Source organism: Myotis nattereri (genome assembly GCF_964212035.1).
Source record: "Myotis nattereri genome assembly, chromosome: 8".
Taxonomy (NCBI): Eukaryota; Metazoa; Chordata; class Mammalia; order Chiroptera; family Vespertilionidae; genus Myotis; species Myotis nattereri.
The window spans coordinates 54890547-54907519 of NC_138083.1; the positions used below are offsets into that span (position 1 = coordinate 54890547).

At 37.3% G+C, this 16973-nt stretch overlaps 1 protein-coding gene across 4 annotated transcripts in view; it reads right to left on the minus strand.

Moving 5' to 3' along the window:
- Positions 1–512: 512 nt before the first annotated feature.
- RBBP8 (RB binding protein 8, endonuclease) overlaps positions 513–16973 on the minus strand; it is a 97201-nt gene continuing 80740 nt past the window's right edge. For 3 of the 4 annotated variants that reach the window (XM_081097460.1, XM_081097459.1, XM_081097461.1), the window contains 5 exons: positions 16740–16880; positions 9775–9844; positions 5070–5166; positions 3203–3344; positions 513–1855 (listed from right to left, as the gene is read on the minus strand). In XM_081097460.1, the coding sequence (XP_080953586.1) occupies positions 1758–1855; positions 3203–3344; positions 5070–5166; positions 9775–9844; positions 16740–16880 (548 nt within the window). In that variant the 3' untranslated portion in view covers positions 513–1757. The remainder of the gene's footprint in view (positions 1856–3202; positions 3345–5069; positions 5167–9774; positions 9845–16739; positions 16881–16973) is intronic. The other variant, XM_081097462.1, reaches the window with a different exon arrangement.

Sequence of the window (16973 nt, forward strand, 5' to 3'; positions counted from 1 at the left end):
AGACCCGGGAAATCATTTGGTTTGGCCCTGCCAGGGCATTAGGGGTGAGTTAATTAAATGTTTGACTAAATATAGCAGGCTAATTTTTAAGTTGATAATTTTGTATGGCCCACAGATGATGTTACAAATATATAAATGGCCCTTGGCAGGAAAAAAGTTCCCCACCTCTGCTCTAATTTCATTCCTTAGTTATTACTAGTAGAGGTAGCCAAGTGACAATTCTGGCCATTGAGAAACAGAAAGCTATTGGGTGGAGGGGAGGCTTAAGGAAAACTTTTTAAAGGGGAACCAAAACAAATGACACGTGCTTTTTCCCATTTCCTCTTTCTGCTTAGAACATGGACATGATGCTAAAGGTAGCCTATTTTACAGTCACAAGGATGAAGGCCACATACAGAGCATGAAAGCAGAAAGCTAGAGTAAACCTGGGTCCACGGGGCATCCTGGAGCTGCGCTGCCAGCCTTAGATGCCGACCTCCAGACTTTATCGTGAGAAAAGAAAACCAGTCATTCGTTGTTTAATCTGCTTCTTGGACCCATTTTTGGCAGCGTAATGTTAAGCTCATACATAAATTCGTAAGATTATTTGAGAATTAAAAGAAAAATCTATGTGAATAGCATAAACAGTTCTTGGCATAGTTATGAATGGTTTCTATTATTTTGGGGGAGATTAGGTAACTGTCAGCAGAGGACAAAAATCAAACAGGATAGAGAAACAATTTGGGATGGGAAGAAAAGTGCTGAATAGAAGTTAGTAAAAAATTCAGAATCACATTTAGAGCCAAATAATGTACACAGAGTGAGACATTCTATTCAGTGTCTATGTAATCCTGCTTATATAATACTATCAAGATATGGATTAAAGGAACAAAAAACCCCTGATAAACAAAATGCCACTAGAAAAGGTGACACAGATATGCTTAGTTATGGTAGGTCCAGGAGGAGTAGAAAGTTGCTAAATAGAGAAATCTATTTTGTTGCCAAATTGGGAGTTCATAAGTCAATCTAGAGAAACAATACAACTAAACTTGAACATACGGGCAGAGAACTCAACAAATTCATCTTGAAAAATGCACCAGAAAAAAAAAGTATAATGGAAAAAAAACAAACACAAAATTACCTGTGAGAAACTGGAAAATTAGCATCAGATCAGAGGGTGATGTTAATTTACAGTTCATGCAAAAGGAAAAAAGTTGATATTTGTGGATACCTCAAAAGAAATACACTCTACAGTAGCAACTCATTTCAATTCAACAAAAGAAAAAAGCTGGAAAGCTAAAAGGACTATTAAAATTTAGATGTTTAAACACTTAAATTTAGATATTGGAATGACCAACAGAAGAGCAATTATTAAGAGGATGAAAATTTGTAATGATAAACATGAAGTCACTAATGAATGTAAATAACAAGGAAAGATGGAATAAAAAGAAAAGATCTGAAAAACAATAAATCAGACAACTATCATATTTTCAAAACTGTAATTGGGTAATGCCAAACAAAGTAAATATACAACTCTTAACTTAGAGTGCAAAATTAAAGCACCTTATTGTTTAGAGGTGCAAAAGCAAGAAAACACAATACAAACTTACCCACATTTTTAGTAGTTGTGTGGTAGGTAAATGCCATTTAAAAACATTTTTAATAGAAAAATGATTTATAAATCAGTTTACAGAAAAAAATCTTTGTTTAATACCAACATTAGCTATAAATAACTAGAAAGAAAAAAATTGTTCTCTATCATGTTTTTGCTTCAATATCTAAGTCTTCTGCTCTTTGCCTTTCGTAGAAAAGATTGCATTATAGGGCTGCCGTCGTTTTGGACGAGGACAAGGATCAAGATCTTCCTTAATATAACCTTAAAAATAAATTATAAATTTAGAAGACTATGTTAGCAACATGTTTCCTTCAGCACATATCCAGTAAACATTTGACTTATTTAATGCCTTGTAAGTTTACATGATTCTATTAGCTGAGTGATGCTGATGAAGGATTTCATTATTTAGCATCAGTTTCCTCATTTATACTAACCATTATAGTAGCAAACATTTATCAAATGTGTTATATACATTACCTCAGATAACATTCACAGTCCTTTGAAGTAGCTTCCACTATACTATTATGATAAATTCCAGGTGCTTATCAAAAAGACTTTTTGTAGTAGCTATTTCATTAGATGACAAGCCCCTATACTCTTCAGACTATTAGACTCTCCTAAGGTATTCAGGGGAGGACTGTTCTCCAACCAGACCCCTAGGCCAGTGGTCGGCAAACGGAGGCTCGCGAGACACATGCGGCTCTTTGGCCCCTTCAGTGTGGCTCTTCCACAAAATACCGATTTCTGGGCATGGGCCACGAAATTTCAATCGCTCTGTACATGTGTGCCAACACATGGTATTTTGTGGAAGGGCCACACACAAGGAGCCAAAGAGCTAATATAGCCCTTGGCTATATTAGTACAAAGAGGCTCTCATCCAGACTAATTCTAAATGATGACCAGCAGAGAGATCATGTCACAGAGGACTTAACCTGGCTTATTAAGGGGGAAAGTGGAAATATGGTAGTGACTGTCAAAGACTGCATCTTTGGAAGAACTATCTTACCATTAAATGTCTGGAGCATTGAAGTTGTATACATGCTCAAATTGTATTAAATATAAGTGCCATTTCTGAATGAGCTAGTTGCATGTCAACAATTTCACAAGCAAACAAACAAAGGTCCTTTTTATTCATACATGGTTTAAACATAACCAGCATTCTGCATAAGTGAGGTTTTAAAATCTAAAATTCAGAGTAGTGGCTTTAAAATGATAGACCTTGCTGGCAACTTTTATAAAATTATTTGTTTTAGTAAAAGTTGTTTTGATGATAGCAGGAAGGAGCAAATTGCTTTCTGAAATTTGAATGACAGACCAGGATAATGCATACACAATCACACTAAGCAGTGGTTGCCAACCTTTTGGACCTCACGGACCACCAGTGGTCTGTGGACCCCTGGTTGGCGACTGCTGCACTAAAGTATTATAAGCAATTTCTGATTCCAGTGAAATTACTTGAAGAGTTGAAGATAAGTCTTCTATCTTTAGGAATTTGTTTTTATATCACAAAACTGCTACCGAAGGTAAAGAGAGCCACGGAGAAAAGGTTACACTTGGGCATATACGCATTAAAAATTAACTGGAAAATGTTATGATCTATACTCTCACCTCTTTCCATACAAGTCTGAGTGGAAGGAAAACCAACTTCCCAGAAATTCTCTGGCGTGCTGGGTGGAATGTAGCGAAATCGGTGTCTTGAACAGGAAGCCAACTTCTTTTCTCTTTCTTCTGCTGGAATGTCTGCATAATACTAGTAATAAAAACTGGTAAGTTTTCCACTTAGGAACACTAAATGGGGTGATTGGATTACTGATTATAAACCTGAAGCTAAGAGAACTTTTTACTAAAGTATTAGGCATGCTAAGAAAACTATACTACTACCTGATGATTGTAGTATTAATTACTAACAGTAATTACTGCTGGTCTGTGAAATGTTTGCTTCACAAACGAGAAAAGAAGCTTGTATTACAATGTACATCAACATATTGTAAAGTCTACAATGGGAAGCAATGCCAGCTGAACTTTACAATGTGTTTAGTGACACAGATGACTTACTTATTGGTGCAAACTCTTCCCCTTTGCCAGACCGGTAACAGAAATGAGAGGCCTGCATTTTTGAACAGCACTTTCTCAATTGTTATTTGGATATAATGTATGTTTTGAAGTAATTTTCCTATCTCTACAGTTTTTAAAAATAAAGGTTTAACTTTGAATGCTATAGGCTTCATGGCTCCTCCCTCAAACTGTACTTTTTAATTAGGATCAAAGGCATATCATTTTTTGCAATTGCAATTATAAAGAACCTGAATTTCACACAAACAAAGATAGAACTTATATGTACAAATTGTGTAGGTCTTTAAGCTCTAGATCTAAAGAACACAAAGTAGTGTAAAGTTTAATAGAACAAAGGTATATGATCATATGTAATCCAGCGAATTCCATTTTATAGTTGAGAAACTAAAAGTCAAAGTGATAATTTACCAAGATATCACTACTGAAAGTAGCAGACTTAGGACTAAAATTTAAGTTTGAAGTAAAGGTTTTTCATACATTTTTCTTTTCTGTAGTTTAATTATATTTTTAAAGAGTATCTCTGAAACAACTTTTTTTGGGTATCTTTTTCACCATTCTCACTGCCATGAATTTAGCCTTTGTTACCTTAGCCTGGGAATAAGGACGGGAGGCCCTTAAAGAATCATAGTTATCAATCAATGTTAGAGAAACACTATCACCAAATTACAACATATTCACAAACAACAGAGGCTAATGTGTCTGTAACAGAGTAAGTGGGAGAGTAGTAGCAGATGAAGTCAGAGAAAAGTGGGGTGCTAAAGTGTGCTGTAGGGCTTTAGATTCTGTTTATTAGTGAGATAAGAAGACATTTAAGGGTTTTTGGTAGAGGAGTGACATGATTTAACTTTTATTCCAAAAACATCATTAGGAAAAAAAGTCCATTCATTGCTGTGTTGAAAGTACACCGTAAAGAGAAAAGAGAGAAAAGGATAATGGGGACAGGGGTATATGGGAACTCTACGTATTACTCATTTTTGCTGTGGACCTACAACTGTTCTAAAAAATAGTTTATTAATTAAAAATACCCAGCCCAGCCGGCATGGCTCAGTGGCTGAGCACTGACCTATGAACCAGGAGGTCATGGTTCAATTCCCCATCAGGGCACATGCCCGGGTTCAGGGCTTGATCCCCAGTGGGATGTGCAGGAGGCAGCTGATCAATGATTCTCTCTCATCACTGATGTTTTTCTCTCTTCCTAGAACAAATAAAAATATATTTTTTATCTATTCTCTTAGGTCCCAGCCAATATTCTCTCTGTTTACTCTGTTATTCCTGGCTTAAACTAGGTTTCTAGATACAAATGTAATTTTTATCTATGATTTTAAAATCATGCATTCATGATCTATAAAGCCATATTGTTAAAAAACAACAACAATTGAATAGTATTTATAGTAGTACTTACAATTTCACATTCCTTACATGTGTGTCCATGCAATTTTCTTCTCTCTTCTTTTTTCCGAACCACTTCAATATGAGGAAAATTTTGTAAGCTAGTCTCTCTGGGGAGAAAAATAAATTAAGTTTAAAATTAATCCATTTGTTATTACAAAGATCTTTGGTTTAGGTTTTAAATTAACAAAGGTGAGAGCCCAGGGGAAGAAATAATCCCAAAACATACATTCATTTTATTTGAAATGTTTACTTAATATGTCAAAAACCCAAATACTTCTTCATTCATTCTTCAGTAAATATTAACTGCCTACTATATGTGAGGTATTTTTATGGATATTTTTCTCTGAAAAAGTTAACTATTCCTCTTTTTGCCCCCGAATGGCTGAAAATAATAGATTAGGAGATGAAATATAAAATAGCCTAAATAAAAAGGAATACTTCCCTGTTTGGGTGGGTCAGGTGGTTGGAGTTTTGTCCCATACAGCAAAAGGTGATGGGTTTAATTCCTGGTCAGGATACTTACCTAAGTTTCGGGTTCCAATTCCTGGTTGGGGTGCATATGGGAGGCAACCAATCAATGCTTCTCTTTCTCTCTCTCTCTCATCAATAAAAAACATCCTCAGGTGAGGATTAAACAAACAAAAAAGAATACTGTATTATTAAACTAAGGAATACCATAACCAAGAAAGAGAATACTGCCTCTGTTAACTTGGCTTTCTAGTACTAAGAACCCATATTTCAGGGCTAACCTACTCCCTGCTAAAGAACAGATTCATCTACAGAAAGTCCTCGGGTTACGTCGGACTCGACTTACGTCGTTTTGTGGTTACATCGCCATCTCCCATTTATTTATATTAAAAAAAAGTCCCATCATTTCGACGTATGTACATACGTGCTTTATGCTTTTTATTTATTTACCATAAGTAAAGGTCAGGAATTGATCTTTCTTTTAAATTTTGTTTACTGTTTCACTTCATTACTGCTGTGTATGTGCTCCACGTGAGTGATGTAGGTGCTTATGTAGGTGGGTTCCGGCTTACGGCGAAAAGCGCGGTACATCGTACCCTAGGAATGGATCTCCGACGTAACCCGAGGACCTACTCTATTTGTATGTATTTGCTGTTTGCTCCAAAAGTTTGTTATGCTGCTTCCATCTACCCTAAATTCTTCAAAATTATCATTTATGTTTGTTATTAAATGGATCAAATCCTATTGTTAACCACTGGAAACCTAGGGAGTTAGGTCAAAGCCACTTAGGTATGGATTAAAGAGGTACTTTGGGAAGAAAAACTCAAAGGTTAGAGCAGCGGTTCTCAACCTGTGGGTCGTGACCCCTTTGGTGGTCGAACGACTCTTTCACAGGGGTCGCCTAAGACCATCTTGTGTATCAGATATTTACATTACGATTCATAACAGTAGCAACATTACAGTTATGAAGTAGCACCGAAAATAATTTTATGGTTGGGTCACAACATGAGGAACTGTATTTAAAGGGCCAGAAGGTTGAGAACCACTGGGTTAGAGCATCAGCCCAAGGACTGAAGGGTCACGGGTTTGATTCACAGTCAAGGGCAGGTACCTTGGTTGCAGGTTTGATCCTGGCCCCAATGGTGTTCTCTCGTTTCTCTCTCTCTCTCTCTCTTCCCTCCTTTTTTCCCTCCCCACATCTCTCTCCCTTCCACTCTCTCTAAAAAAATCAATGGGAAAAATAACATTGGGTGAGGATTTAAGAAAAAGACCCAATACAGAAAAATCAAAAATTAACAAGGTAGGTAAATAAAAAAATCATGTGATGGCATATATATAACAGAAACATCCCAGTGAATTTAAACAGTCTGATTCACAAAAACTGATTTTCTAAAAATGACTTGCTGGTAACACATATACCATGTTGAGGTATTTTGGTCACAGGCCCCTCTAGTTGGCAAGCACTTTGCTTCAAAATAAGCTTTAGTTATTCTATTCCAAAGTATATGAAATTATAGACCCTTCTGTGCCTAAACCTAAGAATTCTCAAGTCTGGAGTAACCGGTGAATTTAAAAAGGGAGACCAAGAAAGGCTGGATAAAAAATATTGCCACAAATATATTTTCTTTCAAATAATTATGGAATCTTAAGCTTATATTTCTTTCTTCTGCATACTATCTATTCTGTTTCTAGGTGTACTATAATGCAGCAGTGAGTCAACTAGTAAACTGGCACCTGTAGTAGACATCAAAGCATCACCTAAAAGGTTACTGAGCTGGTTGTCCCTGACATAACACAACCCATCTTTTCCCAGGGTTTGCTAGTATTTTCAGTGGGGAAAGGAACCACATTAACTCTGAGACTGTTACACCACTCCTATCCTATACCTTTATCCACCACCTGTATCTCCAGATATCTAATGGTTTCAGAATAAATAAAACTACTCATGTATTTTTTAAGAAGTGGTGAACCTATAGCATGAAACATCTGAAATGCCAGTCTCTGCAAGCTTACCTCTAGGAATTATCCCAAAGATACATGGGCGAAAATTTGGAAAGAGAATGTACAAGGCTATTCATTGCAGCACTATGCGCGCCAGCATAATTATGAGCAATCCAAGCAACCATGCTATGGAATAAACTACGGTACCGTCAATGATGTACTAGGAAACTAAAAAATAAATGAGGAAAGCACTATATACCAAGATGAGTGATTTAAATGAAAAAAGCAAAGTAGAGAAAAGCATATATATATAGTATCCTACTATTTGTTTAAGGGGAGAGAGAGTGCAGCTACCAATATCCTGATACGTATGTAGATAAAACTTGGTTTTATTTTGTAAAATGGATGAAAAAACCATACATTTTAAACAAATGGTTACCTTTTTTTATTTTTTATGATGATTACCTTTAGAGATAGGGAGCTAAATGGGTGAAGCTAACAGATAAGAAGTTGGACTTACTTGAATATACCTTGTTTTATAGCATATGGCATCATGTACATAATTTGCCTTATTTTAAAAATAAAGATATAAAATTCCTACAAAATAAAAAAGTAAAACAAACCTAGGTACCGAGTTGGTGGCATAATTACACAGAAAATAATGATCTGAAGTGACTTTAAAACACAGTGATTTGACTGTATATTTCTAATAGGACATAACTTAAAAATAAAAAGACACAAATAAGTCTTAAATCGTTTTCCTAGATCATATTATTGGTGACAGTCAGTATTACTCTGAGATTGCTTTGTGTATGCATTGTGGAATAAAGTTAAATGAGAAATGTTGTTCCAAGAAGTGGAATTTTCAGGTGGGAAAGTAGGTACAGATGTGACACAGGAGATTATGTAAAAATCCTGTAGTCCTGAACTTGAATTGGAGCTATCAGTATAAACAAGTAGTTCATTTTAAAAAACAAAATGAAACAAAAACTTTATTTTTAACTTTGTGCACCTAAAAGGTCTAGAAACAATGACTAGCAGCTGCAACAAGCAACCCTAGTGGCTACCAGGGGTGGGCAAACTTTTTGACTCGAGGGCCACAATGGGTTCTTAAACTGGACCGGAGGGCTGGAACAAAAGCATGGATGGAGTGTTTGTGTGAACTAATATAAATTCAAAGTAAACATCATTACATAAAAGGGTATGGTCTTTTTTTGTTTTTTGTTTTATTCATTTCAAACGGGCTGGATCAGGCCCGTGGGCCGTAGTTTGCCCACAGCTGGGCCGCTAGACTGTGGCCTAAGTCTCATTTCTCACTAAAACAAAACAAAAAAACAACCTACGGCTCTGGGAGACATGGCCTATGACAGGAAGTACACAGGGACATCTATCACACCAGAAGCAAGGAAGCTGAAAGATGACAAGGGTAGTATCCAAAGAGGTTTCCACGAGGCAAAGATGTGGAACAGTTTCAATACCAAGAAGGATAATAAACTGCAATGGACTAAAGCATCAAATATATCTGAATCCATGAATTCGTAATGATAAATTTAAAACAAAAAACTCCTTAGTTATATTTGAGATACTAGGAAACTATTTATTTGAAAAACTGGTAAATAAAAAGAATAACTTAACCACAAAATGACAGCATTTATCTATTAGGGTCTTACAGGCATCAACCAAAATTTATCTTGGTCTGTCTGATTTCTAAAATTATTGACAAAAATAAAAGTGTAAGGAATTAACTTTGCTTACTAAGTTACTCAATTTTCCAAATTCATAACTTTAAGGGAAAAAAACACAAAATAATTTGGGATGAATTACTATGCCTTAATGTACTTCTAAAAAGAATAGTACATGACTGAAAGTTTCAGAATTGAGCAGAATGTAGCAATATGGTTCAAAATTAACTTGCTTTGAAGGTTTAAAACTCCTTATAAAATAATTCTGAAGCACAACCTAAGGTTTCCCACCTAAAGTCTTATACTATGTAAAAGTTACAGTATACAATTAAAAAAATTCCCAAAATTCAAATAAACTTCATAATAAAATATGAATATTTGTTTTAATAAAATAGAGAAAATAACTATCACCATTGTAAAAAAGAAAGGGTAGTGGTGGTAATTTTCCTTATTTGTAAAATTTGTCATTTTTGTAAAGCTTGAGTTCCAGTTTTGTTAGGGCCATAAATTAAATGAAACACATTGTTTAACCAAAGTAGCAATTTTACAGTTCAGAGAGGTTCTGACAAAAAACGCCATTAACACTTTCAATCACATTGGTGGCATTTATTAAGACCAACTTACCTTTCATCATCTTTAAAATATGGCTCCACAAATGCTTTCTCTGTGATTTTATTTTGTTTGTCACCACGAGCTATAAACAAAAGAAGCATACCACAAACTGAATACAAAATTACTAAAATAATTTGCTTTTTTGGGGGGAGGAAAAAAACGACTTATTAAGACCTCCATTTTCATTGGGTTTAATACTCTCTAGACCCCTGGTCAAAATTTTTTATAACGAATTTTTCCCTTTTTCATCTGCATGATAAGCAAAGTGCAAATTATGTCACCTCAAAATTACTACTAGTCCAGCTGCAGTGGCTCAGTGGTTGAGCATAGACCTATGAATCGGGAGGTCATGATTCGATTCCCTGTCAGGGCACATGCCCGAGTTGTGGGATCAGTCGATTGAAGATTTTCTATCATCAGTGATGTTTCCTCTCCCTTGGGGGTTTGGGGGTGTGCAGGAGGCAGCCAATCGAAGATTCTCTATCATCACTGATGTTTCTCTCCTCTCCCTTCTCGGAAATCAATAAAAAAATATTTAAAAATTTACTACTAAAGAGATAAAATCATATCTATGAAAGTATCTTAGATTTAAAAACTATGTATAAAAGTCTCTAGAAACAAGACAAACTAAAAGAAAAAAAGAAAAAAGTCTCTATAGATAATCTTTTATAAAAGGACTAGAGGCCCAGTGCATGAAATTCATGCATGGGGTTGGGTTCCTCAGCCTGGCCTGCATCCTCTCCAATCTGGGACATCCCTCTCGCAATCCAGGACCACTGGCTTCTAACCACTCGCCTGTCTGCCTGATCACCCCTAACTACCTCTGCCTGCCAGCCTGATGCCCCTAACTGCTCCCCTGCCTGCCTGATCACCCCTGACCACCTCTGCTTGCCGGCTGATTGCCCCCTAACTGCCCTCCCCTGCTGGCCTGATCGCCCCCTAAATGCTCTCCCCTGCCATCCTGATCGCCCCTTAACTGCTCTCCCCTGCCAGCCTGATCGCCCCTAACTGCCTCTGCCTCGGCCCCTGCCACTGTGGCTTTGTCCAGAAGGACGTCTGGAAGATGTCTGGTCTAATTAGCATACTACCCTTTTATTAGTATAGATTTTAGACTTTAAAAGAACTACTTTGATTATCACTGGACACCAAACAACAAGACATCTTTGAATATGTTTCACTTATTTGTCCTATTGATTGTTATAATGTGTCTTTAAGGTAGATTATAACTAAGAAATAGATTAAAAATTTTTATCAGAAAATTGAATAAAAACTAGAATTATAGTTCATGGACCTGAATCCCAAGTTATATAGACTCAAACAGCCAACTCCTATCATCTATTCAAATAATCAAAATTTACTAAGCAGCCTGGCTGGCATAGCTCAGCGGTTGAGCGTTGACCTATGAACCAGGAGGTCATGATTCAATTCCCGGTCAAGGGCACATGCCTGGGTTGCAGGCTTGATCCCCAGTGTGGGGTGTGCAGGAGGCAGCCGATCAAGGATTCTCTCTCATCACTGATGTTTCTATCTCCTTCTCCCTCTCCATTCCTCACTGAAATAAATAAATTTATATATAAAAAATTTACTAAGCATTGTGTAAGTTCTGGGCATGAAGTGCAGCATAAGAAAGACCAGGTCTCCTGTACTCATGGAGTTTACATGCAGTGAGGGAAATGGTAAGGGAGCAGGCAGCTAAGGCTTATCTGAGGAAGATGGAAGGTGGTGGTAACTGATGAATAACAAGAAAATAGCCATGAGAAGAGACAGGAGTGGGGAATGTTTTAGATAAAGGTCATGAGATAGGAAATGTTTCTAAGTTATAAAAACTAAGAGAAAGCCAGTATGGTTGAGATTTAGTAAAGAAAGGGAGCTGTTGGAGATGAGGTTGGAGAAGTGGGTAGGTACAAGATCACAATGGGCCTTAGAGGTGAAAAGGAGTTTGAATTTTCTTGTTAAGTGCAATAGGAAACCACTGAAGACTAAGAATTACTCTATTGAAGTATAATTTACATGTAAAATACACTGATTTTAAGTGTACTATAAATTTTGACAAAGGTATATTCTAGTGTAAATGCTACCCAAATCAAGACGAGTACATTTCCATCATCCCTGAAAGTTTCCTCCTATTCTGTTGTTTCACACAAGAATGTTCTCTCATGTCTCCTTGTCTCTCACAATCACTGATCTGATTTTCATCACCATAGCTTACCCATGCCTGTTTTAGAACCTCATATTTTTTTTATATATATTTTATTGATTTTTTACAGAGAGGAAGGGAGAGAGATAGAGAGCTAGAAACATCGATGAGAGAGAAACATAGACCAGCTGCCTCCTGCACATCTCCCACTGGGGATGTGCCTGCAGCCAAGGTACATGCCCTTGACCAGAATCGAACCCGGGACCCTCCAGTCCGCAGGCCGACGCTCTATCCACTGAGCCAAACCGGTCTTGGCTAGAACCTCATATTAATGCGATTATATATTTATATTCTTTTTGTTCTTTTGCATTTTTCTAATTTTACAAGTTTTAGTGATCCATCCATGTTGTTGAGTCTAATAGGTCCCTCCATTTTTTGCTGAGTGGTATTTCTTATGAATATACCACAATTTCTATTTATTTGCCTGTTTCTAGTTTTTAAAAAATACATATTTTTATTGATTTCAGAGAGGAAGGGAGAGAATCATTGATTGGCTATCTCCTGCATGCCCTCTACTGGGGATCGAGCCTGCAACCTGAGCATGTGCTCTTGATTGGAATCGAACCTGGGACCCTTCAGTCCTTAGGCCAATGCTCTACCCAATGAGCCAAATCAGCTAGGGCTTGTTTGCAGTTTTGAGCTATTATAAACAGAACTGCTATGAACATTTAAAAAAAAATATATTGGTCTTTTACAGAGAGGAAGGGAGAGGGATAGAGAGTTAGAAACATTATGAGAGAGAAACATCCATCAGCTGTCTCCTGCAACACCCACCACTGGGGATGTGCCTTTAACCAAGGTACATGCCCTTGACCGGAATCAAACCTGGGACCCTTCAGTCCATAGGCTGACGCTCTGTCCACTGAGCCAAACCGGTTAGGGCTGAACATTCTTGAATACATCTTTGTGTGAGCATGTTTTTTATTTTCCTTGGATGTAAAACAGGAGAGGAATTGCTGGGTCACAAGTAAGGTGTATGCTTAAATTACAAACAAATACCAATAAAGCTGTTAAAGAACCATGCTGAACTGTTTTCCAAAGCAAAATGTTATACTCCCACCAGCAATGTATGAGAGCTCCAGGTGCTCTTCATCCTCACTGATGCTAGATATTGCCAATATTTTTAACCATTTCAGCAGGTATGAAGTGGTATATTTGTCCCTGATGTCCAATAATGTTGAGCATCTTTTCATGTGCTTATTGGCCATTCAATTATCTTCTTTTAAACAGGAAGATAATACAAGCCCATTTACATTTAAAATAAATCACTTTTGGCCCTGGCTGGGTGGCTCAGTGAGTTGGAGCATCAGCCTGTAAAGACAGTCCTCGGGTTACGTCGGACTCAATGTACGTTGTTTTGTGGTTACATCGCCATCTCCCATTTATTTATATATAAAAAAAAGTTCCATCATTTTGACGTATGTACATATGTGCTTTATGTTTTTTTATTATTTACTTACCACAAGTAAAGGTCAGGAATTGTTATCTTTCTTTTAAATTTTGTTTACTGTTTCACTTCATTACTGCTGTGTATGTGCTCCATGTGAATGACATAGGTGCTTATGTAGGTGGGTTCTGACTTATGGCGAAAATTGCGTTACGTCATGCCATAGGAACGGATCTCTGACGTAACCTAAGGACCTACTGTACACCAAAAAGGTTGTGGGTTTGATTCTCAATCAGGTACATACCTCGGTTTCAGGTTCAAAACCCTGGTTGGAGTGTATTGGGGAGGCAACAGATTGATGCTTCTCTCTCACATTGCTGTTTCTGTCTCTCTCCCCCTATTTCCTCTCTCTCGCAAACCAATAAATATATCCTCAGGTGAGGAGTAAAAAAAATCACTTCTGAATCTCCGTAGAGACTGAACAAGAGAAGAAAAATAACTTATACTAAAAGACCAGTTAGGAGGCCTGTGATAGAAGAGGTAGAAATAGGAGTGGTTTAGGCTAGGATGGTGGCTACAGATATGAAGGGAAGTGTTATGAAATGTATTTTGGAGATAGGACGGCCAGCGTATCAGGCTGAGCTTGAGGGTGAGGTGAAAGAGAAAATCAAATATGACTCTAACATCTATCTTTGGTCACTCTGAGGCTAGGTAATAGGGTTTAATGAGATGCAGAAAGGCAGGGGAAGATCAAAATTGGGTAAAAAAATAAAGATTTCTAATTTAAGTATGTTCAGTTCAAGGTGCTTATGTCAAACTAGAGGCCCAGTGCATGAAATTCATGCATGGTGGGGGGAGTGTGTGTCCCTCAGCCAGGCCTGCACCCTCTCCAATCCGGGACCCCCCGGGGGACATCCCTCTCACAATCTGGGACCACTGTCTCCTAACCACTCACCTGCCTGCCTGCCTGATTGCCCCTAACCACTCTGCCTACCTGCCTGATGCCCCTAACTGCTCTCCCCTGCCGGCCTGAAGCCCCTAACTGCCTCTGCCCCACCACTGTGGCTTTGTCTGGAAGGTATCTTTGTCCTAATATGCCAAGTAGACCGGAAGATGTCTGGTTTAATTAGCATATTACCCTTTTGTTAGTATAGATAAGTAGTTGGATTCAAATCTGGGGCTCAGCAGAGAGGGGATGAGGCTGGACGTAATGACTATACAGAGCGTCTTTTTTAGTTGGCCCCAAACAGCATCCATTCTCCTTCCCCTCACTTCACAGGCGGCAGCTCCTTCTCAGTGTTCTTTGCTGGTTCTTTGTTTCTCTGACTTTTTAAAGTTGTCATATCTGAGTTTAGAACTTGAAATGCTTTTCTTTTTTTAAGAAAATATGTTTTTATTGATTTTTTGAGAGAAAGGGAGAAGTGATAGAAACATCAACGATGAGAGAGAATCATCGATTGGCTGCCTTCTGCATGCCCCCTACTGGGAATCAAGCCTGCAACCCAGGCTTGTGTCTTGACTAGGAATGTTCTGGTGATGTACGAAATGCTTTTCTTTTCTAATTATATTCAACACTCTGATGATCTCATTCACTGTCACGGCTTTAGGCACCATCTATTTGCTGTTGACCTCCTGCCCGCCTCCCCCCACCACAATAATTTCTTTATTCTGGATTTTTTTGGTCTAAATTCAATAATCATCAACTGCCTACTAAACACCTCTATTTGAATGTCTAGTTTAACATGCCCAGAACTGAGCTTTTGATACCCTCCCCCAAACTTGCTCTTTCCTATGAGGGAAGACTTAGAACTTTTTTTTTTTTTTAAATATATTTTATTGATTTTTCACGGAGAGGAAGGGAGAGAGATAGAAAGTTAGAAATATCGATGAGAGAGAAACATCGATCAGCCGCCTCCTGCACATCTCCCACTGGGGATGTGCCTGCAACCCAGGTACATGCCCTTGACCGGAATCGAACCCGGGACCCTTCAGTCCGCAGGCCGACGCTCTATCCACTGAGCCAAACCGGTTTCGGCGACTTAGAACTTTTTGATATGAGAGTCAAAAAAATAAAATAAATGAACAAGTCCTAAATTATATGCCTGGATGACTGGGAAAAATAAAAACGTCTGAAAGGTCACTTGGTAGGAAACAAATGGAACTTGGCTTAGATATGTTAAATTTAAACTGTTGAGGAGACACAAAAGTAGCAATAAAAATGCAGGGTGGGATTCATCAGAGAAGTCAGACTAGAGATGCAGATTTGGGATAATTTCAGAGGTGGTTAATAAAAGCATGAGAGAAAACGAGTGTGAGAAAAAAACAGTGTATTGCGGATAATCTAGAAAAAGGTTGTCAGAGTTCAAAAGAATGTTGTATCACTGTCACAAAAGCTAAATGAGAAGAAATTTTGGGATGGTTAAGGTGAAATGTAACTTAAAAAAGAGACAGAAATTAAGTATATCTTGTAAAAAAGAATATCCTTTTTTTTTTTTTTTAAGTGGAACCAATTTGCAAAAGGCTCTTGAGGGAAAAAATGTAAATTTAACAGTTGTAGATTTTTATCACAAAATTTGCTTGACCAAGATTTTGCCACAGACTGAGCAAGCAAAGCATGCTGTTCTGTATCTTCACTCAGGGTCTCATTCACGCTGAGCTCAGGCTTGTCGTTTTAAAAACCCGATGGAAGCACACAGGAAAAAATAACCAAGATAGACTGTATCATAGCACAAGTTGCGCTCATTTAAACCAGCATAAAAAAAAGACTTTGTCCAAGATTAAAAATTCTGTTTTGCTCACAGTAAGAAAATGAGATATTTAGCTAGAATTTTAACTAAGTTTCAATTAGACCAATTACTTAAGAGCTTCACTTTCAGTATTTTTTTGGTTGCTAACCTACATTATAAACTGCTTCTAATAAAATGTAGTTTAGGAAGAGATATATATATATAGTTACATTAAGTATTTAGTCTGGAAAGGTAAAGCATTCATGCATGATATACGCCTGAATTTTCTAGAAAACTTTCTCTTTTCACTCTATGACAGTCATTAATTTATTACTTAAAAAAGAATTTTCTCAAAACTTTTATAAACTTTATGCACATGTTATAGAGAAATGTGTAGTATTGAATCAAGATTAATTTCCAAATCCTGATGAGTATTTTATGGTTACATAAGATGGTAACAAGGAGAAGCTGAGTGAAAGGTACAGGGGAACCCTCTGAACTACTTTTGTAACTCTTCTATTAGTCTGGAAAGAAAACACAAAACCTGTGAAAAAGAAATTTATATACGCAACATGAAACATTAATTAATATACCGTATCCATACTCTATTAATTAGCCTGAACTCAGTGTAACTGAGAAGCCAAAAGTAGAAAGAAAACAGCCTTACTGTTTGGTTTCTTTGTTGTAGCTGACAATTCCTCCTCGTCTGCTACTTGGGGGTAGCTATCTGCCAAACAGGACTCATATTCTTCATGTGTTGTCCGATCAAACATATCTTCCAAACTATCATTCATTTTTCTTTTTCCACCTACGTAAAAGAGCACTGACTCAGGGCAACAGGCAAGCTTTTTGCTTTCTATATAGACCACTTGCTTTCTATATAGACTAATTGCCACAAAAT